Below are 24622 nucleotides of genomic sequence, written 5' to 3' on the forward strand. Positions count from 1 at the left end.
CCGTGTTCTCCGGTACCAAAGGTCCCCTGAAGCAGACGCGTGTCTCTTTTGTCCCTAAAATCTTTTCACCTTCGCATTTTGCCGCTCGGATTGAGGCTTTTGGCTTCACCTTCCCGTTCGGTGTCAAAAATATCCAAAAGCCGGAATCTCAAGTCCGACTGTGAAGTTACGCAAAAAGCTTTTCACCGCCGTCAGCGAAACGGAAGCGTCGCCGCTTGATGGACGGGGACGGTTTGACGCGAACACACACACGCGAAGCCCGCTTCAACAACGCTTTATTTACCTTTTCTCCACCTCTCCTCGCTTATGTTCAAGTACATGGATTGGCAAATCCGGGAGACACAATCAGTGGCAAATACTTTCAGAACATCACGTCCCCGTTTGATTACATCCCAAATAATTTCACTTAACCCCTAAAACACCCCCCCCCCCCCCCCCATTAAGACACATGGACCTCTTGTAAACATGATGCAAATCAATATTTGCGTTTTGATTACAAAAAGTAATCTGGTAGAAAAATATCTTTTCTTTTCTAGGTATGTCTCATTTTGGTAGGAATATTTACACCGACTACCTCACAGTATAATCTGGGTTTAAAAAGTACACACACTGTAAAACAAACAAGGGTCTCGAAAGGAAAAAAGGCCTTTGGTTTTCATGAGAAATACGAAAAAAAAAAAAAAGTCCAATCGCCGTCCCGGTCGAAGACGAACACCAAAATGTCCACAGTTTGGAAAGAGTTCTTCGAAGAACGACGGATACAATCAGGCGTCGCTCGGGGGGCCGCCGGACCCGCACAGCTTCCGCCGGACGTAGTAGCCCAGGACGACGAGCAGCATCTCCGACGTGCTGCTGAGCGCCACGATGAAGGGCGCCTGGGACGCAAAGTCGGCCTCGGCCCGCCGGAAGGACAGCTGCATGACGGCGAGCGCCAGCAAACTGTTCTGGACGCCCACCTCGATGCTGACCGTCTTCCTCAGCGGCGGGGCCAGGCCCGCCGCCTTGGCCAGGACGCCGCCGACCACCAGCCCCAGCAAAGGCACCGTCACCCCGGCCACCACGATCTGGGGCCGGACGTTGGCCAGGATGGACGCGCCCATCTGGTAGGCCATGAAGATGCCGCCCACGATGAGCGCGAAGCTGAAGGGCCGGATGAGGGCCAGCAGGACGCGCGTGAGGGCGGGCAGGCGCAGCTTGACCAGCATGCCCAGCGAGATGGGGATGGCGATGAACAGGAGGGTGCCGAGGATCTTCACGAAGGGCACGTGCAGGGCGGCGTGCACGCCCAGGAGCCGCCCGTACAGGGCCGACGACAGGGGCATGGCCGCCGCCGCCACCACGGTGGAGACCAGCGTCATGGAGATGGCCAGGGTGACGTCGCCGCCGAGCAGCAGGCTGTACAGGTAGCCGCCGCCGCCGCCCGGGGCCGAGCAGGCGATGACCAGCCCCAGGGAGAGCGCTTTGGGCAGCGAGGCCAGCCGGGACACGCAGTAGGCGTACAGGGGCATCACCAGGAACTGCCCCAGCACCCCCAGCAGCAGCGGCACGGGGCTCTTCAGGAGGCCGCGCAGCACCTCCACCTCCACCTTGCAGCCGAACGCACACTTGTTGACGAAGATGAGGGGCAGCAGGGCGAAGAGCACGGGGTTCTCGGAGAAGTGGGCCAGGCCGCCGGACTGGACGAGCCGGGCGGCCGGGTCGTCGCCGCCGGGCGCCACCCGGATGGCGTAGTCGGTTCGCTCTTCGATCACAACCGGCGCCGAGTCCAGGTCCAGGTCCAGCAGCTGGATCCGCAGCTGGGCCCGGCCCGGGAACCCGGAGCGGATGCTGATGACGTAGCTGCCGCCGCCGCCGCCGTCCGTCACGTTGAGTACGGAGAGGACCTCCGGGTCCAGGGAGCGGACCGACACCGTCTGCTTCCGGCTCCTCTGGCGGCCCTGCCTGCTGGCCGCGGCGACCCCGTACCGGCTGGAGATCACGATCACGCCGTTGGTGTTTTCGGGGAAGTCGAACTCCCGCGACGAGCCGTCCCCGATGGAGATGTACCCGCCGGCGGCGGCCGTCAGCTCGGCGTCGACGGTGAGGTTCCCGGTGGCCCACGCCCGGTCCGCCCGGCCGGTAACGAGGAAGACGAGGCAGCAGAATGTAAATGTGGTCCTCATCTTACTGCCGGTGCGGAGGCGGAGGGGCGCCGCAGAGACGCGCTTCTTTTCCTCCCCCCTCCTCCTTCACTTCCCTTCCCCCGGCGAGCGGCCTCCCCGGACGGTCAGACCGCCGGCGCGTAGCGGCAACACGTCAAACACGTCATCACAGTCTCCGGTACAACACGTCGGCGGCCGGCTCCGCGTCTCGTCCGCTTCCCATTTCCTCGCTGCCTTTATACCCGGAACCAAAACATCGGCCGCCCCGCCCCGCGCCGCCCCGCCCGAGCGCGACAGCTCTACGGCGGCACAAGCGCTCCCTCTCCCTCCCTCCCCCTCCGGCGCGCACTCTGGCGGATTCCCCCTCTCCGTCTGCCCGGCGCGACGGTGGTCGTCTCGGGCGACCGAAGCCTCGCGGAGTCCTCCGGTGTTTATCGGGTCCCCCGGTTGGCGACGACGGAGCGCGGCGCTGCTCGGCTGCCGGTGGTCCGCTGCTGAGGTTTTCCTCCAAGCTGGCGCGGGTCAAAGTCTTGACTTCCGCCCGGGTGTTTCAAAATAAATGCCAATAACTAAATGAAAAAATAAATAGAATACAAGGTCGGGTTAAGCGAATAGTTTTATACAAAATGCCCCTCAAATAAATCTATTAAAAGAAAATGTTCATACACGATACATGAATTTTGTATTTCAAATATTGACTTTTCGTTTTTTTCCCAATTCGGTAGAGCAAAGTATTCAGGTTTGGGCTTCATAATGTACACAAAGCACTGGTGAGCCACTACTGCTGTAACTAAGCAAAGCTCTTAAAAGACGACAACCTGGATCCACCTGGCCAACTGTAGGAAACACTAAAACCAGGAATAATATGCCTTTAAAATAAAACAAATTGTATATATATAACTTGCGAAACTAGCACTATGCTAGAGCGCATGTTAGCATGGATCGCTATGTATCACCATGCATCTGCATTAGGCTATGTAGCCAGACCCAAACTAGTTGACATCTGCCACACAGATAAAACATTTACCTTGACGGAACATCCGTTGAACTTGAACTTCTTTTTCTATTTGTGGAGAAAGTACTTTTACCATTTTAAATAGAAAATGACTCCAATCATCTCACATTTTATTGGCCCATATGAGAAAATACTCAAAAGTAAGAAAAATAATAATAATAGTAGTAGTAATACGTGTTTCAAATACAAGTAATAGAAATACCGCCCATCTCTGGATACAAGGCATGTAACACGTTTGATAGTTTCAGCCACTCAAGCTCGTGTTACTCATTCGCGTTCGTAATATTTGTTTCACTTCACATCTGGGCGTCGTAACCAACGTTTCCTTGCCTGATGTCGTTACTGCAGATTGTTTGCACGCGCGTTTTATTTGTTCAGAGGAAACCTCCTCCACTTCCGGTCTCCCGGGGTAACCCGGGCTACCTTGACGTCACAATCGCCATCATCTAAGGAGCGGTCACGTGGGAGAGGGAACACCACGGTGTGTGTGTGTGTGTGTGTGTGCCAGGGATTACCCATCACGCACGCACTTCATTTCCCCACCGAAATGGCGGAAAACCCTCAGAAATAAAAATAAAAAAGCGATAACGCTAAAGAGAAAGTAAAGCAGATAAGAACGCGTGAAAGGATGTCACGTGGTATCGACAATTACACTCATCGTCACACGCTGTGTACACACAACACACACGTAAGGGTGCAGTCCAGCTGCACTACGACCACATGGAACGCGACGCTTTGGCCCCGAACCACACATGAGAGAGTTAAATAACATTAGGAGCCAAAATGCTTTCTGCGCCCAACGCAGCTGATTAGGTGGAGGACATGTGACGTGATGTGTTGACGTCGGGCAGACATCATGTTTATAACACCATCCCGACGGGAGTTTTGGAGCCACACAGCTGGACGCCGTTCATCGCATTAAGCGAAACACACACTGCAAAAAGGTAGAAGAATATAATTATAGAAGAAGAATATATTTACACACACACACACAGTTTGGGACGGACTCGTGGGGATGATTACTTTATTTTCAGTGTTAAAAGTGAAGTTAGCCGACACCAAAGCATCACACCAGAAGAAGCCCGCTGCTCTCTGGTCTGAGGTCCTTCAGGCACTGGCGGGACGCCTACGCGAGCACCTGCATTCGATATAAGGCGTTTAAAGCAAACAGAAAAGAGTCTGATACAGATGTGAGGGCGAAACCACAACCCACAGGCGTAGATCCCCGTCGGACACGAACCGAGAACTGTCCATTTAAACTGTCAAAGACCCAGAAAACACGGTGGTAGATCTTCTCCCCTGAGATCCTGAGGAGGAGGAGGAGGTAAAATCCAATGGGGGGGTTCCAGGGGGAGAAACAGGAATAGATGCAGTTTTTAGCGTTGTGGGTGGGAGTATTTATAGAGCCGGGGGGGTCGATAGGCTCATTAAGCCCTGCAGGTAGGAACAGTTCGATAGAAGCGCACACGCACGACTCCCGCCACCGTCTTTAAACTCGCCCGCCGCCGCCGCCGCCTCTTCCTGGGGGGGCGCCTTCAGTTCCTCAGGGCGGCCAACCTGCAACCGTGGGAGGGACAGACATGAGGGGGGGGGGGGGGGGGGGGCTTTAGTGGAATGAGACACAAGCTTTAAAAACAAATAAATGACATTCCCCCAACCGTCATAGCGTCAGGAACCCCGACCCGGACCCGTGGGGCACGAACGCAGCACGCCGACTAAAGCTTCCGCAGGGTGTCACGTGATCTACGTGATTTTCACATCACGCCGACTCCCTCGTGGGATTTTCTTTGTGACACGTTGCCCTAATTTACGGCTCCTGGTAATATCTCCGCGACGCGGAAAGACCTCCGGGGCCAGAAGGACGTATGCCGCGTGTATGTGGGCGGAGCCAAGAGACGCCGTGAACGACGGCAGCAACCGTAGACGCGTTGCACGGGAAGCGGGCGGCGTCTGCTTGAAAACGTTGTTGCCCGGACTGAGGTTTCCAAACCTGGGGAGCGTCGCATTGATGCACGTTCAACACTCTGGTAGCAACCTGTCAATCACAAGGTAGCCCCGCCCCAAAGAACAGCCTGTGTTTGATTCTGAAATGGTCCATCATTTACTAAATGAACATCATGCTCATTGGAGAAGACTTGAAACTAGAGATTGAGACCATGAACTTGTGTTTACTGAGGGAATAATAACTTTTTGTAATGTTTAAAACTTTAAAAAATCCCACTTGTGGAAAGGACCTAAAATGCCCTGTTTTGTCCAGATTTTCTCTTAAAAAACAGTGATCAAAGGATCATCAGAATTCCTTCAATAAGCTCGACCCTGAACGCAGCACAGGATGAAGGACTCGTAGTGGGTCACCGAGAGGGTTTTTCCTTTGAGGTGATTCCTGCACTGTGGGACCTTTAAGGACCCACGAGGCGGCCGAGCAGATGCGAACCCAAACCCTCCTCGTGGCCCGGCTCCCAACCCGACCCTCCTCGTGGCCCGGCTCCCAACCCGACCCTCCTCGTGGCCCGGCTCCCAACCCGACCCTCCTCGTGGCCCGGCTCCCATCCCAACCCTCCTCGTGGCCCGGCTCCCATCCCAACCCTCCTCGTGGCCCGGCTCCCATCCCAACCCTCCTCGTGGCCCGGCTCCTAACCCGACCCTCCTCGTGGCCCGGCTCCCATCCCAACCCTCCTCGTGGCCCGGCTCCCAACCCGACCCTCCTCGTGGCCCGGCTCCCAACCCTCCTCGTGGCCCGGCTCCCATCCCAACCCTCCTCGTGGCCCGGCTCCCATCCCAACCCTCCTCGTGGCCCGGCTCCTAACCCGACCCTCCTCGTGGCCCGGCTCCCAACCCTCCTCGTGGCCCGGCTCCCATCCCTCCTCGTGGCCCGGCTCCCATCCCTCCTCGTGGCCCGGCTCCCAACCCTCCTCGTGGCCCGGCTCCCATCCCTCCTCGTGGCCCGGCTCCCATCCCAACCCTCCTCGTGGCCCGGCTCCCATCCCAACCCTCCTCGTGGCCCGGCTCCCATCCCAACCCTCCTCGTGGCCCGGCTCCCATCCCAACCCTCCTCGTGGCCCGGCTCCCATCCCTCCTCGTGGCCCGGCTCCCATCCCAACCCTCCTCGTGGCCCGGCTCCCAACCCTCCCCTCCTCGTGGCCCGGCTTCCAACCCAACCCTCCTCGTGGCCCGGCTTCCAACCCAACCCTCCTCGTGGCCCGGCTTCCAACCCGACCCTCCTCGTGGCCCGGCTCCCATCCCAACCCTCCTCGTGGCCCGGCTCCCATCCCAACCCTCCTCGTGGCCCGGCTTCCAACCCAACCCTCCTCGTGGCCCGGCTCCCATCCCAACCCTCCTCGTGGCCCGGCTTCCAACCCAACCCTCCTCGTGGCCCGGCTTCCAACCCAACCCTCCTCGTGGCCCGGCTCCCAACCCTCCTCGTGGCCCGGCTCCCAACCCTCCTCCTGGCCCGGCTCCCAACCCTCCTCGTGGCCCGGCTCCCAACCCTCCTCCTGGCCCGGCTCCCAACCCTCCTCGTGGCCCGGCTCCCAACCCTCCTCCTGGCCCGGCTCCTAACCCTCCCCTCCTCGTGGCCCGGCTCCTAACCCTCCTCCTGGCCCGGCTCCCAACCCTCCTCGTGGCCCGGCTCCCAACCCTCCTCCTGGCCCGGCTCCTAACCCTCCCCTTCTCGTGGCCCGGCTCCCAACCCTCCTCGTGGCTCCTAACCTTCGGGACAGCTGGTCCTCCCGGTCCTGGCTCTGCGAGCTCTCCGCGCCCACCGAGGTGGCTCCGGCGGGCAGGTGGCTGAGCTGGTCCATCACCTCCAGGCCGCTCTCCTCTGCTACCCGGTGGATCAGGTCGTCCACCTGCTCCTGGGGCGTGGTCAGCGTCATCGCAGAGCTCATGGAGTCATCCATCACCTGGCGTAGGGGGGAGGGAGGGGAGGAGGGAGGGAGGGAGAAAAGAAAACTCATGGAGCTGCAGGACTGGGTTTATCCAACAGCAATGAACATCGTCTGCGGACGCTCACCGAGGTGTGGACGTCGAGGTTCTGGACTTGGCTCTCGAACTTGTCCATGACCGCAGAGACCTTCTGCAGATCCATGGAGCCGAGAGCTTTGTCCAGAGATTTGGTGACCTGGCTCATGTTTTTGCTCACCTGACGGTGGGAAAAAGGAGGAGGAAAAAGCGGCTTGTGTCATTGGGGAAAAGGCGCGGCGGCTTCACCGCCGTGCATCCGCTGGGCTGAGCGCAGCAACTCACCGCCTTCATGGTGACGGCGCTTTGCACTTTGGAGGCCACCGCGTCGACCCGGGACGCCATGCGCAGCCAATTGAGGCTCTCGTTTTTCTTCCGGATGACGTTCTCCGCGTACACTCGGGCGCACTCCACGTTTTTCTGCTGCAAAGCCTGGCGACGGGACAGGGACACGGTCAACGCAACTCCAGTTCGCCTCGGGTGAACTTCATCTAGAGAACAAACGCCGCGCGCTACAGTCGAGGTGGGGGGGCGGGGCTCTGGGGAGGGAGGGGGCGCGGGGCTCTGCTGAGCGGAGGGGCGGCCACTCAGAGAGTCCCGGCGCCTTTCGCTCGACAAACGGTTCATAAAAGGAGGGAAGCAAACAACAATAACGACAACGGCGACGCATCAGACGAAGGCTCCGCCCCCTGCTGACGGATGGGCGGAACTCCCTGCTGCCGTTCGGCCGGACAAATATGCATTTTTGCGGACTTGTTACACAATAACAACAACAAAGAGAATTCCAATCATAGAGCGGCGGGTAACAAAAGGCAAATACAACTGAATATATTAATGAATATTTCCATTAGTTTCCAAGTATTGAAAATAGAGTACAATAAAATAAAATATCTGTGTTTATTTTTACACACGGTGGATATTACATTAGTTATTTAGCTGATACACGTGATTCCCTCTATGTTGGCTTATGTGCTTTCTTTAACAGCGGCGGGACACAAGATGAACTGCATGAACAGTGACTCACAAAATGATTCCACTCAAATGCGTAAATAATCAAACAAATCCAGATAAATAAATAAAAACTGATGTCTGCTGATCATATGTGACATGATGCTTTACATGTCATATATATATATACACACACAGTATATATATGCAGTATATATGTGTATCGACTCACCTTCTTGACTTTGGCCTGCTCTTTCTCAGACTCCTTCTCGGCCTTTTTGGAAAGTCTCTCCAGCTGCTTGGAGGTGAACTGTGAACCGTGAAGGAAGACGTACAGCAAACGGGTGATTAATATGCACAAAAACGCGTTAAACCTCCTAAACGGAAACTTACCTTTAGCTGGAAGAGCGTTTCTGTGGGGGACAAGGGGGGAGACAAAGTTATCGGTCTGTGACGATATACTTACGTCACTGAAACATTATCTTTTCACTCTCTGAGAAAGCTGCTCAGCGCACTTTTTCACATGTTTGAGCCTCTGATGCTCCTTGTAAAAGAATAAAAAATAAAAAGACAAATAATAAATAGGTTCAAACAAACCCGGAACTGAATTGTTGTGGAATATAATCACGAAGAGGGACGTTTTGTCAAAATAAAAACCAAAACATTGCGGGAATATAAGTGAAGAAGTGTTTGTTACGCTTCTTCATCCACTGCAAACATATGATCTGATTTTTATACGCACACAATCAAGGGGGGCGATAAATACAGCATGAAAAAAACTTCATGTAGAATAAGCTGTCACTTTCCGTTTGAGGTATTTATGACATAAAGAGTGTCTGAGGGCGTGGACCTGCTTTCGTCGAAACTACACTCATTAAATATGACAGGACATTTCTAACGTTACCGTGAATTGTTAGCAGGTATCAGGTATTAAATCAAACCAACTGACTAAATAATAGTTTGTCGGCGGATACAGTTGAATACGGGTATAAATAAACTACAAACCAGGTAAAACAGGTCTGACAGCTCAGCCACGCTAGCTAGAGCCACCGGGCTAACGAGCTAACGTTAGCCATTCCTTATTGTAGGTTGTGTAAGCTAACGTCGGCTAAAAAAACAAAGGCGACGCCAATCAAGGTGGAGCGGTCGGGTGTTAGAATGCGACATACCGTCCATGGCGACACCAACTCCACTCCAGGGTTACAGAGAAAATGTAAGTTTCGGCTCCCAACGCTCTCGGTTTGTTTTAGTTTGTTTTGACGAGGCGCCGGATCCGACTTCCGGGTCCCACAGCGGTCACGTGGTCGGAATCTCCCGTCTTCCCCTTCGCTTCTCCTCGACGTGTGTTGACAGTAACTAGGGAGACGTCGTATAATGATGTTTAACAGGAATTAAAGATGATGATTATTTGACCCTCTTAAAACGTATTATTTATTATTTGGCAGCTCAACGTCTGTGTTTACCGCGTGTTTTGGTTACCAAACATTGTTGTATGACTCGTTCATTGTCATTTGGATTATTTCATGGGTACATATATTGTAACGTAACCACGGTAACGCTGGTTTATCAGCCTCTTAAAGTCTCAGCTAATTAAAAAAATATATACCTGCAACTAGCAAAGCAGAATCCTATTTCTTGTTCTTGAAGAACAAGGCTTGCAAGTTCATGTAAGGGAACGGACGAATGAATTCACTAAGCGTGTGCATGTCTGGGAAAGATGGAGCAGAACAAAAAGTGGATGTTTTCTATCTCAGGTCAAATATAACAACACCCTATACATACTATATCCCCCATAGCTTATATTCCATAATGGGCGCAGGCCTTGTCTCATTGTTCTACATTAAAGCAATAAGGACACACAACACATAATAATCTTATACGGTCGTTTTCATATTCAGATCCAAAGGTAATCACGTGACAACCCACTTGTGGTATTTTCTTGTCACAATCAAAACGACCGTTGTCGTTCCCAATTTGCCCATGAACTGCAGCGTCTCCGTGTCCCATCGGGCGCAGGATTACCACCAGCGTCTCAGACTGAGCCAGTGATGGAAAACAGGCGGGGGTGGGGGGGGGTGGAGGCTGAGGGAGCAGGGGGGCTTAGAAGTAGCACACGCCGGCTCTTAAATCGCCCACTGTGGAGCGCGTCGTCGCGTGGACCAAGCAAAATGTGAGCGCGTCGCGTGTGGACACGTGGGGACCGTAAACACAGCGGACTGGAGCCCTAATGGGGGCTGGAGCGAGCCAGAAGGAATTTACAGGTATGGGTTGAATCGATCCGTTAACCCGCGTGACCTCGGCATAGTCTGTGTTGTTGTTGTTGTTTTAGGCAAAGGTTTTTTTACCAAGATTCTTTACATTATCCTGCTTCGGTTTAGCTTAAAGCGGCAGTCCGGTGGCCTAAAGTTGCCTAAAGTGTCCTCTGACATGCAGATGACCACTTGTCTTCATTACCGTAGAGTGAATGCGAACCGGTTTTAGCAACAGGCTGCCAAAATACTTCAATCTGCCTTTCGCTCCCTCGTATACCTCCACTGTGCTACTGTGTTAAAAGATAATAAAGATAATAGAGCAGTTGAATCCATAGAAGATGCTTAATTATTGTTGTTGATCACAACAACGAGGGTGAACATGATGTAGACGCAGCAGTAACACTCTTAAGAAATTAGCACAATCCAATTTAAAAGGTGCCAATGCTCTTCATGCCAAGCGGAAACACTGAACACACATCTTAGCGCGCGCACACACACACACACACGCAATGCTGGAAATCCTCCATCGCCAGCAGGTTCACCTGACCTGACCTTCTGAATCCCCTGTAGTCTGGTCAACATATGTGAATGGAGGTCATCAGGTTTAGAGTTCATCTCGGACGAGAAGGAAATGGCGTAGTCGTGCGTGTGCGGCGCGGTCATGTCAACCCCCGCGTCTTCCCACCTCCGACCCCTCTGGGTTACAGAGAGCCCGCCCCCGCCGCCGCCGCCCGACGCGGAGGCCGATTCAGCGGAGCGGCCTCCGTGCCCGCCGGCCATCCTGATCACAGCTCCATCGCGAGAGGACATCCACGCCTCACCGTCCACGTTGACCTTAGCCGAGACCGCCAAGGACCGCCAGCCGACCTCCACGCCCTTTGTGGTGGGGAAGAACCAGGTGGACAGACAGTGACCGGACATGTCGCGCTGCAGAAGGTGAAAATAGTGCTTTTCCCGCTCCCTTATGAGTAAAAGCCATCAAAAGTAAAGCATAATCAGTAAATCAACATGAAACATACGCAAAACACCCCTGACTGACGTGCAGTTGTCTGTGTGTGTGTGTGTGTGTGTGTGTGTGTGTGTGTGTGTGTGGTTGCTCTTATCATCAGTGTATGAATGACTGTAAATGGGTGAACGATAACATTTAAAGTCCATTTACAAAACACTAAGAAACAGCACTTGAACTGCTGGGCGGCGCCAATATTAGTCCAACATTTAGCCAGATTTTTCAGTTTTTGAAATTAATTTTATTTTAACTCTTTTTCTTTCTTTTTACCAGTTGCTACAGCGTTAAATATGTGTTACGCAACATGTACAATCCATTCACATTTCACTAGACTCCCCAAACATCTCTCGTCGTTAGTCGAAGGTTCAAACTCCGGGAAAGCTCTTGGTCGCCCATCGGCCCGCCGGCGGAGAAAGCGCGATGGCGGCGGTCCGTGTAGTCGGCGCCTCCGCGGACCCTCTCTCGTCTTCTTGGGCTTGGACGCGGTCTTGAGCGGGAAGATGGAAGCCGCAGGCGACGACGAGCCGGAGCCCATAAAGCTCAAGTCCATCAAGAACAATAAAACCTTCACGGTGCCTCAGAGTGACCGGGTAAGAGAACCCGCTCGTTCGTGGGTGCGGGGGAGGGATCGAAGCGGAACTCCGTTTAGAACTCGTGTAGTTTTAACGACGCGCTGGTGTTCTAACGCCACACGCGACACGCAGATCACGTGTTCACGCGTATAAAAGCCTCACGTCGCCCGGTGGGACACTCGGCGTGTGTTTCACACAGGAGACATTAAGCATGGCGGAGAAATATCACCGTGTAGCTTTCCCCTCGACATTGAACGCAGCAACGCAGCAATGCTGCGTTCAATGTTTTGTTGACGCAGCGTCTGTTTTTACGACGCGCGGCGCAAATTAAATCATTCCCGCTTGATTCAACGCTACTTACGCATTTTATTTCCTTGGAAATTGTGGATTTTTAAATGGAGTTTGGCACCCGAAGGAGAACGTCCACCGGAAGGTGCTCGCGTTTAAAATAATGAATTAAACTATTTTCCCGCGCTAATAGAATACTGATTATTTAGATCCCGGACTTAATGTGGAATTAAGGTCCGACTGTGCAGCGGCTTCAGTCATCGTCCTAAGCAGCAGACAATCTCATTACGGGCTTCCTCCAACACACAGTACATAACACATCAAAACCCATAACAACAACACACCAGCCCCCGTGACCCTTCCGGTGTGATCACGTGACCCCGTGGAGATGATGGACGGATGATGAAACTCGCCGTCGTGCGTTTCTTTCTAGTTCGGCAGCTGCAGGAGCGTTCGAGAGTTCGAGAAACTCAACCGCATCGGAGAGGGAACCTACGGCATCGTGTGTGAGTCACGCAAAAAAAAGTGTGTTTGACTGGGAACCAAAGAAATGGAGCCGTGTGCGTAAACTGTCCCGCTGTCCTCCACGCAGACCGGGCCCGGGACACCAAGTCGGAGGAGATCGTGGCGCTGAAGAAGGTCCGGATGGACAAAGAGAAAGACGGTGAGGTTCCTCCTCGTTTTTTTTTTTTTGTTTCCCGATGAGCCCACCGGTTTTATTTACGGCTTTATTTACCGAGTGCACTTCTGGTTCTGCTCCTTCTGGGTCAGGCGTCCCCATCAGCAGCCTGCGGGAGATCACGCTGCTGCTGAGGCTGAGACACCCCAACATCGTGGAGCTGAAGGAGGTGGTCGTCGGGAGTCACCTGGAGAGGTAGTGCAGCGCGGCGCGGCGCGGCCCGTGGAACTATCGACACCTGCGGTGGCGTCAACGCCGTCCTTCTGTTTGTTGTTTTTCCTGTTCAGCTTGTTCCTGGTGATGAGCTACTGTGAGCAGGATCTGGCCAGTCTGCTGGAGAACATGCAGACGCCGTTCTCCGAGGCTCAGGTAGGACACGGGGCGAGACCTCCCGAACGTCTACGCGCTTTATAATTCACACCTTTTTGACGCGTCCTCTGCGTCGTCTCACCTCCGCTGTCCTCTTCCAGGTGAAGTGTATCATCCGCCAGCTGCTCCGAGGCCTGGAGTACCTCCACCACAACTTCATCATACACAGGTCGGGGACCCGCTGCGGCAGTAAAAGTTGTGACTGCCTAAATATTTTGAGGGTGTTCCTGCATGCGGCCCCCTTGCGGAGGGGACAACTCACTCTAATCTCATTACCAGGGACCTGAAGGTGTCTAATCTGCTGATGACGGATAACGGCTGCGTTAAGATTGGTGAGTCGGCGCTTTTAACCCAAACTACCTGCGCGGCTCTCACTGTAATCCCATTATTCCTACACTGCTGCCCCCAGGCTACGGCCAGCGGTGACCTTCGACCTCTCCGTACCTCCTTTTTTTCCTTTTTACAGTAACGGGTCATTTGCCGTGTTGTGTAGTCATTTCTCTCTTTACGTTTAAAGACCATCCGGGTTAAAGGGTCTCAGTTTCATGTTGTTTTTGGGGGGAAATAATCTTTAACTCAAGCTATATATATATATATATATATATATACATCTTTTCTTTTTTCAACTTTATTTCAGACACATGGGTCCATATGGAAATAAAAAACAATAAATAAATACAATATGACATGAAGTGTCACCGATAAACAAGAGGAACAATTTGTACATAAGATCGATCCTGCATGTGACTCGTCAGAAAGCGGACTGTGCTCTCTAAGGAGAACCGTCCTGACATCTGTACACATGTTTGTTTGCACACTGTTTACCACCAGCAGGGGCCTCAGGGGCTTAATGTGTAACTTTAGTTGTCATGATAAACCTCTTCAAGGGTTCGATTTCATGTCATATATTATATATATAAATAATATATATATTATTGTTTATTATTATTTATTATATATATTTATATTTATATTTTATTTATATATATATATATAATAAATATATATATTATATATAATATATATAAATAAAATATCAATATATATATTATATATATTTATTATATATAAATAAAAAATATATATAATATATATATATTTATATAATATATATATATTCATATTTTATTTTTATATATAATATATATATATATTTATATTTTATTTACATATATATAAAATATATATATATTATGGATCAATGGTTATTACTCTTAGCGGTAGCATTTCATGGACCTCTTTCTGGTTTCCCTGCATGCAGCTGACTTTGGCTTGGCCCGGATGTACGGCATCCCCCAGCAGCCCATGACGCCCCGCGTGGTCACCCTGTGGTGAGTGTCTGCAGGCGGCTCCGCCCTCTTTACCGGGAAACCCCCCCCCCCCCCCTCTCCCTCCATTGCATTGAAGGTAACCCCTGTGTGGCTTTAGGTGATCCTTGTGCAGCGTCAGTGGAAAATCCTCCTTAATCTCTCAGTAATCCTCCCCGTTAATACGAGCTGTCACAATAATGTGCCCCCCCCCTCCCCCGTCGTCTGTTTGCAGGTACAGAGCTCCAGAGATTCTCCTCGGGACCAAGACCCAGACTACAGCTCTGGACATGTGGTGAGGCTCCAACCTCACACGCCGATCATATGAACGCTACAATTGAATTCACAATCATAGCTCCCCTTTTAATCAACGTCAATCCACCAGAGGGTGGTCACTATATTTCGTATTCATCGGCTACTGTGAATACAATGATATATATATTTACTTAGTGAGGTGACCCTGAATCACCTCTGTGACATGACGGGAGTATTTTCTAATGGTTTCCCTTCACAGGGCCGTCGGCTGCATCCTGGCGGAGCTGCTGGCTCACAAACCTCTGCTGCCGGGAACCTCCGAGATCCATCAGGTCGACCTGATCGTTCAGCTGCTGGGGACGCCCAACCAAAACATCTGGCCCGTGAGTAGCGCTCGTCTTCGGCGTGAAGCGAACCGCCCGGGATGTCCGGCGATAATGAAGTGTGTGTGTGTGTGTGTGTGTGTGTGTGCAGGGTTTCTCTCAGCTGCCCCTCATTGGTCAGTACAGCCTGAGGAAGCAGCCGTACAACAACCTGAAGAATAAATTCACGTGGCTGTCGGAGGCCGGACACCGACTGCTCAACCTGCTCTTCATGTACAACCCACAGCGCAGGTACACACACACACACACACACACACACACACACACCAACGCTCGCTGAAGAGCCTGCAAGTGGACCAGGAGGTGATTGTGGTCTGTTTCCCTGCTGCAGAGCCACCGCCAAAGACAGCTTGGAGAGCTCCTACTTCAAAGAGAAACCCCTGCGTGAGTAAAACCACCATTTCGGGACGTGGATCCCGCCGGAGCCGGACTTGACTTGACTTGACCCGCTCTCCTCCGTGCAGCCTGTGAACCGGACCTGATGCCGACCTTCCCCCACCACCGCAACAAGCGGGCGGCTTCCTCGGCCGACAGCCACCCGAAGCGGGTCAAAGTGTGATCGACGTTTCCTGGAATGGACGAGGATTTATTCCGGAATATCCAGCTAGTTTGGACCTTTTTGGTTAGCATCAAAAGGCGTCTGCAGCACCTGCTGTGCACCGAACGAACCGAATGAGGACAAAGTCGCCTTGACTAATGGTCCTTTTGTGTCACATTTCAGATGTTGCATCAGAAGCTTCTATTCTGCGATCGTTTTCTCTACTTTCAAAAAGGCACGATGAGTTGAACCTGAACCTTCGGCGTTATTTCCGTTTCTTTTGAGTCGTTTTAAGATGCAGGCTTCTCTTTTTTTTTTTTTTCTGCAGCCATGTAGCACGCGAGTCACCGCCTTTTTCCTCTTGACCACCGCAGCCCGAACGCGCCGTCGCCTCTGACAGTCTTCAGCCCGTCACTCTGCTGCCGCCGCTGTGTTTTTGGGGCCGACTCTCATTTCTTTGAACCCATCAAGTCCCGTCGTAAACCGTCAGCCTTTGTTTTTTGCACCGTGACTAAAACACTCGGGGGGGCCAGTGAACAATTCCTCTCCTCGTCCAGCTTTTCCCCTGATGCACTGTAAATGAACGCTGGTGAAACCATCGAGACGTCCCGCAGGACGGCTTTAAAATGAACTGAAGGGCCTCGAAATATGTCGACGTGATTAACGTGTGAAACTAGTGCCTTTTTGTTCATTTTAAACGTAGTTTATTAATGCAGGTTGAATCCAGTAGTGACGGTTACACTGAACTCGCTAGGTAGCACACGTATGCTAAGCTAGCACATGAGTGACAGCCGACAGCAGATTAAAAAAGGGGACTTTGCAGTCGTCTTACTTTAGCATGTGGCGTATGTTGCATCCCAAAAGGAAAAATACTGCAGGTGTAAACACTGTCTCTCCGTTAGAATCAGTCAAGTTGTATAAATAACGTAACACAAAATGCTCATCGAAATACATTTTAAATAAAAGCAACAAGGGCCAACGTCAGTGTGGCTCACAGTCAAGACAAGTGCATTGTGGGAAGGATGACGTCACCGGAGCTCCCGTGAGAAGATGGGAAGCCGCAAAGTGTTTCTCAACGTGCCGTTCAGCTTTCACACGATCTCACGATGCTCCACGACAGCCACCAAATGAACCTGTGACGGGGTTTTTTTTCAATAAAGTTTTGGGGAAATCAAGCGGACCTCATTGTATGAAACCTGCAGTGCTGCCTTCACAGACCTCACGAGTAATTCGTTTAAATAACACAAAACGGCACAGCCGAATACAAAGACACACACACACACACACACTGGCAGGAGAACCTTCTGTTGTTCCTTCATTGCGGCCCAAAGCAAAGTGCAGTAAAACGTTAAAATAAAGTCCTTCAGTCGGGCAGATTGGGCTCCGAGAGACAAACTAAAAGCATCTGGATTCTGATGCCGGTCGGGTGACGCGTTTGCAACGTTGTCTGAAATCGAGGGCAAAGACTTTTACCGTCCGTCTACCAAATCACACCAAAACGTTTCCGGTCCGACCTCCTCCGGGGATTCAAGAAGTCCCTCCATTCTGACATCCACGAGAGGCAGCGGACCAAGCGCTCCGATGAGAGACGAGAGGACTGTACAGCAGTGGGGGACGGGGGGACGGAGGGGACGGGGGACGAGGGTCCGTCTCTCAGCCTTCCATCCCAAAGTCGTCGGTGAACTTCTTGACCTTGAGCAGATCTTCGGTGTTGACGGTGGGCCGCGTGGTGGACAGAGAGCGCAGCATGTCCGACTGCAGAGAGGGAGGACACGCGTTACTGGACACGGTTTCCCCCCGTTGCCGCGGGCGATGCCACGACAGAAGCATCATCAATCATTTTAAAAATTTAAATATAAATATTACATTTGTACCGTGACATCGTTCGAATTTACCTTCGCCTAATGCTATTTTTTATATCTCATTTATGAAACGGTACGGAGGAGATGTGCAAAGGAGGAAATTACACGGATGCTACAAATGATCCAGATCTATAAAAACGAGCCATTTCCTCCAATTGAAATCAAGCCGCGAGTGTGTGCAGCTGCTTCAGCCCCTTAAAGCGGTCAATGCACCTCGTGAATGATTGTTTTGCTTGGTGGGTGACGGTAACCATGGCGACCGTCTGTCCCTACGGAACAAACCGCGACCATGAGTCCATGAGGTCGTCATCACTGCAGATACTCAGAGACACGGAGGTCGTACTTGGTGATACAAAGTATTCAAGAAGAAGTTGCAGCATTGACCGTGTGTGTGTGTGTTTGTGTTTGTGTGTGTGTGTGTGTGTGTGGGTGCGCGTGTCTCACCATGCACACTATGGGCTCTAGCAGCTTATCGCTGGGCACATCCATCCAGGTCAGCTCCATGGCGGCGGGGTCGCCGGGGGAACACGGAGTCAACAGGTCGTCCACCATCAGCTGGCTGTTGGCGCGAGAAGGACCGCGGACCTGCAGAGTGGGACCCAGGAGACGAGAGAGGGATGGATAGGGACTGGATTCTACCAACACCCCCCCTCCCCCCCTTCGGCCCCAGCGAGCGCACCTTTTTGAAGTGGGTGGCAGACTGGACCTTCCTGACCGGCTGCATGAGGGCGTCCCGGACGATGATGCTGATGTCGGCGCCGGAGTAGCCGTCCGTTTTGTGGGCGAGCTGGCGCACGTCGGCCTCGCTCAGGCTGTGCGGCGTGTTGCCGAGGTGAAGGCGGAACATCTGAGAGCGAGCCGGCTCCTCCGGCAGAGGGATGTAGATGCGCTTCTCAAATCTGACGCGACACAAGAGGACGAGGTCCGAACGACCGGTTTCTCACCAGCCTCACAAAGCCTCCACCAGCACCACCTCAGTTTCAACCGTTTAAAATGTCCACCAGAGTGATGTGAAGGCCCGTATGTGGCCTTGAGGAGCATCTAAGGCAGAGATGGGAACGCCTGTTGTTCCTCAAGTAGTGTTATTATGGTACGGATGGCGTTTTAACGTTAGTCCTTAGAAAGGGAGGAAGGAGGGGCCGGGTTTTCACTTGGTTCCTTCCTGCACCCTCACAGCTCAGATGAACCCAGAGGAGAAGCATGCGTAACTTTTCGGAGAACCCCGATCACGCTGCGTGTCGCAGTTTCTCCCAAAAAGCTTTAACAGAATCCCTGAGAACACGTCAGGATAACTGAATGCTCATTTTAACTGAACAGAGCCTGAACGCATCGTAATTTAACTGAAGCCCCCTCACCGCCCCCTCACTGCCCCCTCAGCGCGCCCTCACCGCGCCCTCACCGTGACCTCACCGCCCCCTCAGCGCCCCCTCACCGCCCCCTCACCGCCCCCTCACCGCCCCCTCAGCGCGCCCTCACCGCGCCCTCACTGCCCCCTCAGCGCGCCCTCACCGCGCCCTCACCGTGACCTCACCGCCCCCTCAGCGCCCCCTCACCGCCCCCTCACCGCCCCCTCAGCGCGCCCTCACCGCGCCCTCACCGCCCCCTCACCGCCCCCTCACCGCCCCCTCACCGCCCCCTCACTGCCCCCTCAGCGCGCCCTCACCGCCCCCTCACCGCCCCCTCACTGCCCCCTCACTGCCCCCTCAGCGCGCCCTCACCGCCCCCTCACCGCCCCCTCACCGCCCCCTCACTGCCCCCTCACTGCCCCCTCAGCGCGCCCTCACCGCCCCCTCACCGCCCCCTCACCGCCCCCTCACTGCCCCCTCACTGCCCCCTCAGCGCGCCCTCACCGCCCCCTCACCGCCCCCTCACTGCCCCCTCAGCGCGCCCTCACCGCCCCCTCACTGCCCCCTCACTGTGACCTCACCCTGTGTCTGTGTCTGAAGTCAGAGCCAGTGAGCCACGTTTCTCAGACTAATAATAAAAATGTGTGACAACTTGGGATAAAATCTCTTTTGGGGCATTAATAAATAAATGCGTAAACACGCCCAGCAACAGTTTAGGACGAGTGACCTCTGACCTTCTGCGGATGGCGGCGTCCAGCACCCAGGGGATGTTGGTGGCTCCCAGCACCAAGACGCCGTCGTTGTTGTTCCCCACACCTGCAACACCGGAGCGCTTTGGTCAGCCCGCGTGCGAGTGCCGCCCGCCTCCTTCGGCCTCACAGGGCGGCGCCCTGTGCGGATGCAAGCTGATGCGTCCCGAGCGCAGCTCGTGCGGGGGAGGCCTCGCACCGCGCCCCCCCCCCCCCCCCCCCTCCCCGTGGCTCACCTTGCATCTGGACCAGGAACTCCGTCTTGATGCGGCGAGCCGCCTCGCTCTCGTTCTCGTTCCTGGAGCCGCACAGCGAGTCCACCTCGTCGATGAAGATGATGGAGGGTTTGTGCGTGCGAGCCAGGTCGAACAGGTTCTTCACCAGCCTGGGAGACACCGGGACAACGAGAGGGAGGATGAGGCTCTCGAGGAGGCCCAGACGGACCCCCCTCCGTCTCAACCACGCTGAGATTTCGGCGGGTCGAAGAGAGCAGCGAGGACGTACTTCTCACTCTCTCCCAGCCACTTGGACATGAGGTCCGAGGAGGAGACGGAGAAGAAGGTGGAGTTGTTGGCCTCGGTGGCCACGGCCTTGGCCAGGTACGACTTGCCCGTCCCCGGCGGGCCGAAGAGCAGGATGCCTCTCCACGGAGTCCGCTTGCCTGGGGGCACAAGGGTGACGTTGGTTCGCGAGACGCCGATGACATTTCAAAACTTCTAAAGTGACATTTGTGGCCAATCAGGAGTGACATTAAATATAATAAATCAACGACTCGTTCTGCATTGAGTTATAAAATAAAAGATCCAGCTGACATCCTCTGATCAGATTGTATCAAAGAAAAGTAACAAATCAAGCCTCCTAATAATTGTACTGTTCTCCTCGCCGGTACGAATATGGAGGGTTGGAAGTCCGTGGATTACGGTGCGCGAGCGCATTTTGTTTTGGGGGATTATTCAGCAATCCAATTATTCCTGGTGTTGTTGTGGGATGAACCCAGGAACCTTTGCACTGGTGGGACTGGGCGGATTGGTGGGGTTGGGGTAGTATTAATTGGTGCAGCCGGGTCGTTTGTGTCGGCACGACGTACGCCGGGTTCGTTATTTTGCCATAATACATAGTGTTTGCTGGTTAACCGTGTGGTGTCTTTAATGTGTCGGGGATTAAAGGAGCCGCTTAAAGGAGGCGGATTACAGTCGCCTGCGATGCCGATATCAAATCCACCCAGTCCCTTTTTTTTAATAGCATATGTACTTTTTGCTTCAGGGTTTGTAGATCAGGAGAATTGTTACAATTAAGTGAAACATTTGACCTTGACATTTTGGATTATGAAAAAAATAATAAGCTTAAATGTTTACGGGTGACGTGACTCTGGTCTGGTTGACTCAGCCGTCCTGGCAAGATGCGAACAGCAGAACCAGGACGTCACGCCACAAAAACGCTTTTATTCCCACCTGCATGAAGCCCCACGACGCATACAATGTATTACGGTTACAGTCATCTCTTCTCTCCGCTAATATACACGAGGGATGCGCATCTCCATCCCTGAGGACGATGCGGTACACATCTCGATGCACTGCCAACGATCCGATGCATTAAAGATACATAAAAGCTACTAATGCGATACGATACGATTCACTCCTACTGCGATGCAGTGCGAGTCAACGAGATGCGATGCAAAGTAATATCATTCTATGCAATTTAATATGGTGCATAATGATTTATTTATTTGTCGGACAACAAATAATAAACAAGGTCTCTGACAAAAGATGACATGTGTGTGTGTGTGTGTGTGTAAGTGTTCTCTTAATGTAACTTTTTTTTTTTTTAATCATACCTGGCAGTCACAACAGGATTTGCTTCATTCTAAACAAATGGATCAACTGCCTCACTCACTAAATTGACTAAATCACACTCATTTGTCCGATTTTGAGGTTTTTCCTACCGTGTCGCCTCTTCAGGTGCGTCCATAAATTAGTTGTGCTGCCGGTGTACTAGTCCATATTTTACAGATGGGATGAGATTTATCGAATTTCCCGTCTTTCTTTGGAAATCCAAAGTGCTGCCAAAACCTTGGATTTATTGCGAGTGTTCGGGACGTCTAACTCTCCATCCGCCATGGTAACGCTCTCCCACGCGCTCTCCCCTCCAACTCGCGCGAGACTTCACGAGAATCGGCCACTGAACGCAGCGGAGATGAGCGCGCTTAGAAACAGTCAGAGAGAAGTGGTGTTCGCCTACACACGAATCTGTATGAATACATCGGATCGTACCGATGCAAAAATGTTGGAAACGATTCATCCCACAAGGGATCCAGTGCACACTTTTTTGATCCGGGTCATCGCAACCGTGAGCTTTTACCGATGCGAAACCGGTGAATCCTCCCATCCCTAATATACACTTGACACTTTAATAAGATAATAACTTTGTTGTTTTAGCGCTCACCCTGTTTGTTTGACTGACTTATCATGTACGGGCGAGGTAATAGGCAATAAACCACAACGTCTTCCCTAAATAACCTTTTTAGTTTTATATAGCTTCGTTCTCACTAAAGTATTCAATAAGTTTGGGCGGACTTAGGGCGTCCACACGGTACCTGTGAAGAGATGAGGGAATTTGATGGGCAGGATGACAGCTTCCTTCAGAGCTTCCTTAGCTCCTTCCAGTCCGGCCACATCGTTCCAGCTCACATTGGGCTTCTCCATCACAATGGCACCTGGACGGAGGAGGAAGGAGGAGGAGGAGGAGGAGGAGGAGGAGGAGGAGGAGGCCGATGCAGACGAAAGAAACGTCTTTAAGGAGGTGATTCTACACGTGTAGCGCTGCCGCAAATACACCCTCACTACCACACGACCCCCCCCCCCCCACCCTCGGGTATTTACTCACCCATAAGTTGCTCCTGCAGCTTCTTCCTTTCTGGATTTTCACCCTCGCTGTCGCTGTCGCTCCTACACCAGGATACAAACACAGATGTTGACAGCAGTGCAGCGGAGGCCACAGACTCTGAACACGTTTCCCAGAGGACGGCAGGAGATGGAGGACCTACTTGTCATTGCTCTGCGCCTCCTTCACGGGCTTTTTGCCCTGTTTGTCTTTATTCTTCAGATAGTCTTTCAGCTTCTCCGCCCGGTCCAGGTACTGCATGCACTTTGTTCGTATGCTCTCCTTTGCCTTGTCGCTGTGCGCCTCATCTTAAGGGGACGGACCAAATTGCAAACCACAATGTGAATGAAGACCCAACAACAGGAAGGTTGCTAAGAACTAATGGACCAGCCGTCGGCCTGCTGCACTCACATTTGATGGCATGAAGGAAATACTCCACAGCGTGCTGGTACAGACGCAAGGCCTCCTCATAATTCTTCGCCTTGTCTTCCTCTGTGGCTTTGGTAACAAGATCAATTGCTTTCTGCAGGCGGGGAAATACGGTCAGAGCGATGTGGGTGTGAGACGGATACAGAAAACCCAAGTTAGTCATCGTCACGTGGGTCCGGGGATGTCAACACGGGGGGGGGGTGGATCGAAAACTAGTCACGCTAGTAGCATTCAATAGCACCAAATAGCATGCTGCACCAAGGGATCCTAAACGTTTCACGGATTCTACGACTAAATTGGCTTGAATCGGGATTAAAATGCTCCACCGCGTCGCGTTAAACCGTGTGTGTGTTTTTCTCCCCATGTGCAGCGCACAGATACGACCCTCGCCGTGAGTGAGTTCATATCGTTCCGTTTATTGTTCACAGTGATCTTATGAGCTTGTGTTTATTTCCCGCTGGCTCAGACATGACGGGCTCGAGCGTCAGCCGTCCGTGCTAGCGGCTGCTAGAGTCCGGGCTGCGGGGAGCTAACGGCGGCTAGCCGGCAGTAGCCTACCTGTAATGTTGACGTTGTCATTTCATCTCCCTCTTGCACGCCGCGGCTCAGATTTATATCCCCCGACTATCCAAACGCGGGCGTGTTGAATGAAAAGAACCCGTCAGTGGCCCCGAGTAGCGAGGGGACAGGTTGCTCTTGACATGACAAAACCAGTGCGTTAAGCTAACCGCTAGCTAATAAGACACCCTGCACGGACCAGACAACACCACAGCAACAAGGAGGCTCCTCCCCCTTCTTCTTCTTCTTCTTCTCCTCCCTTTCTTCTTCTTCTTCTGCTGCTGCTGTAATGGTTGGTTACATGATGATTACCGCCACCTGCAGGACACAAGTGTGTGATTTGAGTCTGAACCCTCGGGTCTGTGGCGGTCGTCAGTATCACTATCAAACTCTAAAAGGACTTTAACTAACGCTTTGCACATATCACGTGACCGTGGCAACGTCACGTAGAATCGTGGGTATTTATTTCAAAGTCGCCACTTACCAATTTGAACATCTTCCAGGCTTTGGCCTCCGGAGATGAGAGGAAATTGTCAAATAAGATATTTACACATCAAAAAAGTACTACTTCTCATCAATATGTATTACTGTACTAGGACTTTTGATGCCTTTAGTAAACATAATACAATGCCGTTCTACTCCCTTTGTTGTATTTTTATAGTATTCTAGGGCTTTTAAAAGGCCAGCATGCAGCTAAGGGTCAAAGGTCACCTTCAAACCCGGAGATGAGTAAGGCAACCGTTTTTTTTTTACCATGCAATGATGTTTAAATCCTTATTTGATTTATCATACTATGACTTTTAAGAATTTAGGTCAACATACTATATAAGGGCTTTTTCGACAAACTAGAATTTGACTTTTCATATGACTTTATTATGGGTTTGATGATTACTTAAAAACACTTTACAAATGCCTTTTTGATAGTCTCACTATACATCGAACTTTCATGACTTCTGACGTGAATATGCTGTCCGCCGGTAACTTACTGAACATGCTACACTATCACGTTTTATACATAAAGTAATATGGCTTCATGTGATGTTTTGTTCACGTACTGAACTTTAAAAATAGGTTGCTTGACTTGT

The 24622-nt window shown here is 52.2% G+C and overlaps 4 protein-coding genes across 6 annotated transcripts; 1 reads left to right on the forward strand and 3 right to left on the reverse strand.

The window, feature by feature from the left end:
* Positions 1-258: 258 nt before the first annotated feature.
* LOC120809251 (P3 protein) lies at positions 259-3731 on the reverse strand. The gene has a single exon (XM_040162928.2). It carries the CDS (start codon positions 2160-2162, stop codon positions 765-767), a length of 1398 nt encoding a protein of 465 aa, XP_040018862.1. The 5' UTR covers positions 2163-3731; the 3' UTR covers positions 259-764.
* A 420-nt stretch (positions 3732-4151) lies between these two features.
* LOC120809254 (charged multivesicular body protein 1a) lies at positions 4152-12519 on the reverse strand. Of its 2 annotated transcripts, XM_078097165.1 has the most exons (9): positions 11644-12519; positions 10869-11192; positions 9234-9420; positions 8458-8477; positions 8297-8374; positions 7402-7548; positions 7169-7297; positions 6865-7058; positions 4152-4713 (listed from the first exon to the last, which is right to left on the reverse strand). In XM_078097165.1, the coding sequence occupies exons 3-9, from the start codon at positions 9238-9240 to the stop codon at positions 4692-4694; spliced, it is 597 nt and encodes a 198-aa protein (XP_077953291.1). In that variant the 5' UTR covers positions 9241-9420; positions 10869-11192; positions 11644-12519; the 3' UTR covers positions 4152-4691. The 2 variants fall into 2 exon arrangements, with proteins under 2 accessions (XP_077953291.1, XP_040018867.1); XM_040162933.2 differs by lacking the exons at positions 10869-11192; positions 11644-12519 and adding an exon at positions 9991-10096.
* LOC120809253 (cyclin-dependent kinase 10) lies at positions 11125-16888 on the forward strand. Of its 2 annotated transcripts, XM_078097158.1 has the most exons (14): positions 11125-11252; positions 11596-11912; positions 12616-12688; positions 12775-12846; positions 12954-13056; positions 13149-13230; positions 13332-13399; positions 13510-13562; positions 14492-14561; positions 14773-14832; positions 15052-15175; positions 15267-15406; positions 15507-15559; positions 15640-16888. In XM_078097158.1, exons 2-14 carry the CDS (start codon positions 11613-11615, stop codon positions 15732-15734), a joined length of 1293 nt encoding a protein of 430 aa, XP_077953284.1. In that variant the 5' UTR covers positions 11125-11252; positions 11596-11612; the 3' UTR covers positions 15735-16888. The 2 variants fall into 2 exon arrangements, with proteins under 2 accessions (XP_077953284.1, XP_077953285.1); XM_078097159.1 differs by lacking the exon at positions 11125-11252 and having other exon boundaries at positions 11714-11912.
* On the reverse strand, positions 16395-23930 carry LOC144390768 (vacuolar protein sorting-associated protein 4A). The gene is made up of 11 exons (XM_078097154.1): positions 23538-23930; positions 22962-23073; positions 22714-22858; positions 22554-22615; positions 22264-22383; positions 20175-20331; positions 19907-20055; positions 19656-19737; positions 18255-18474; positions 18020-18160; positions 16395-17468 (listed from the first exon to the last, which is right to left on the reverse strand). The coding sequence occupies exons 1-11, from the start codon at positions 23556-23558 to the stop codon at positions 17367-17369; spliced, it is 1311 nt and encodes a 436-aa protein (XP_077953280.1). The 5' UTR covers positions 23559-23930; the 3' UTR covers positions 16395-17366.
* Positions 23931-24622: the final 692 nt, after the last annotated feature.

This window comes from Gasterosteus aculeatus, chromosome Y (assembly GCF_964276395.1).
Source record: "Gasterosteus aculeatus chromosome Y, fGasAcu3.hap1.1, whole genome shotgun sequence".
NCBI lineage: Eukaryota > Metazoa > Chordata > Actinopteri > Perciformes > Gasterosteidae > Gasterosteus > Gasterosteus aculeatus.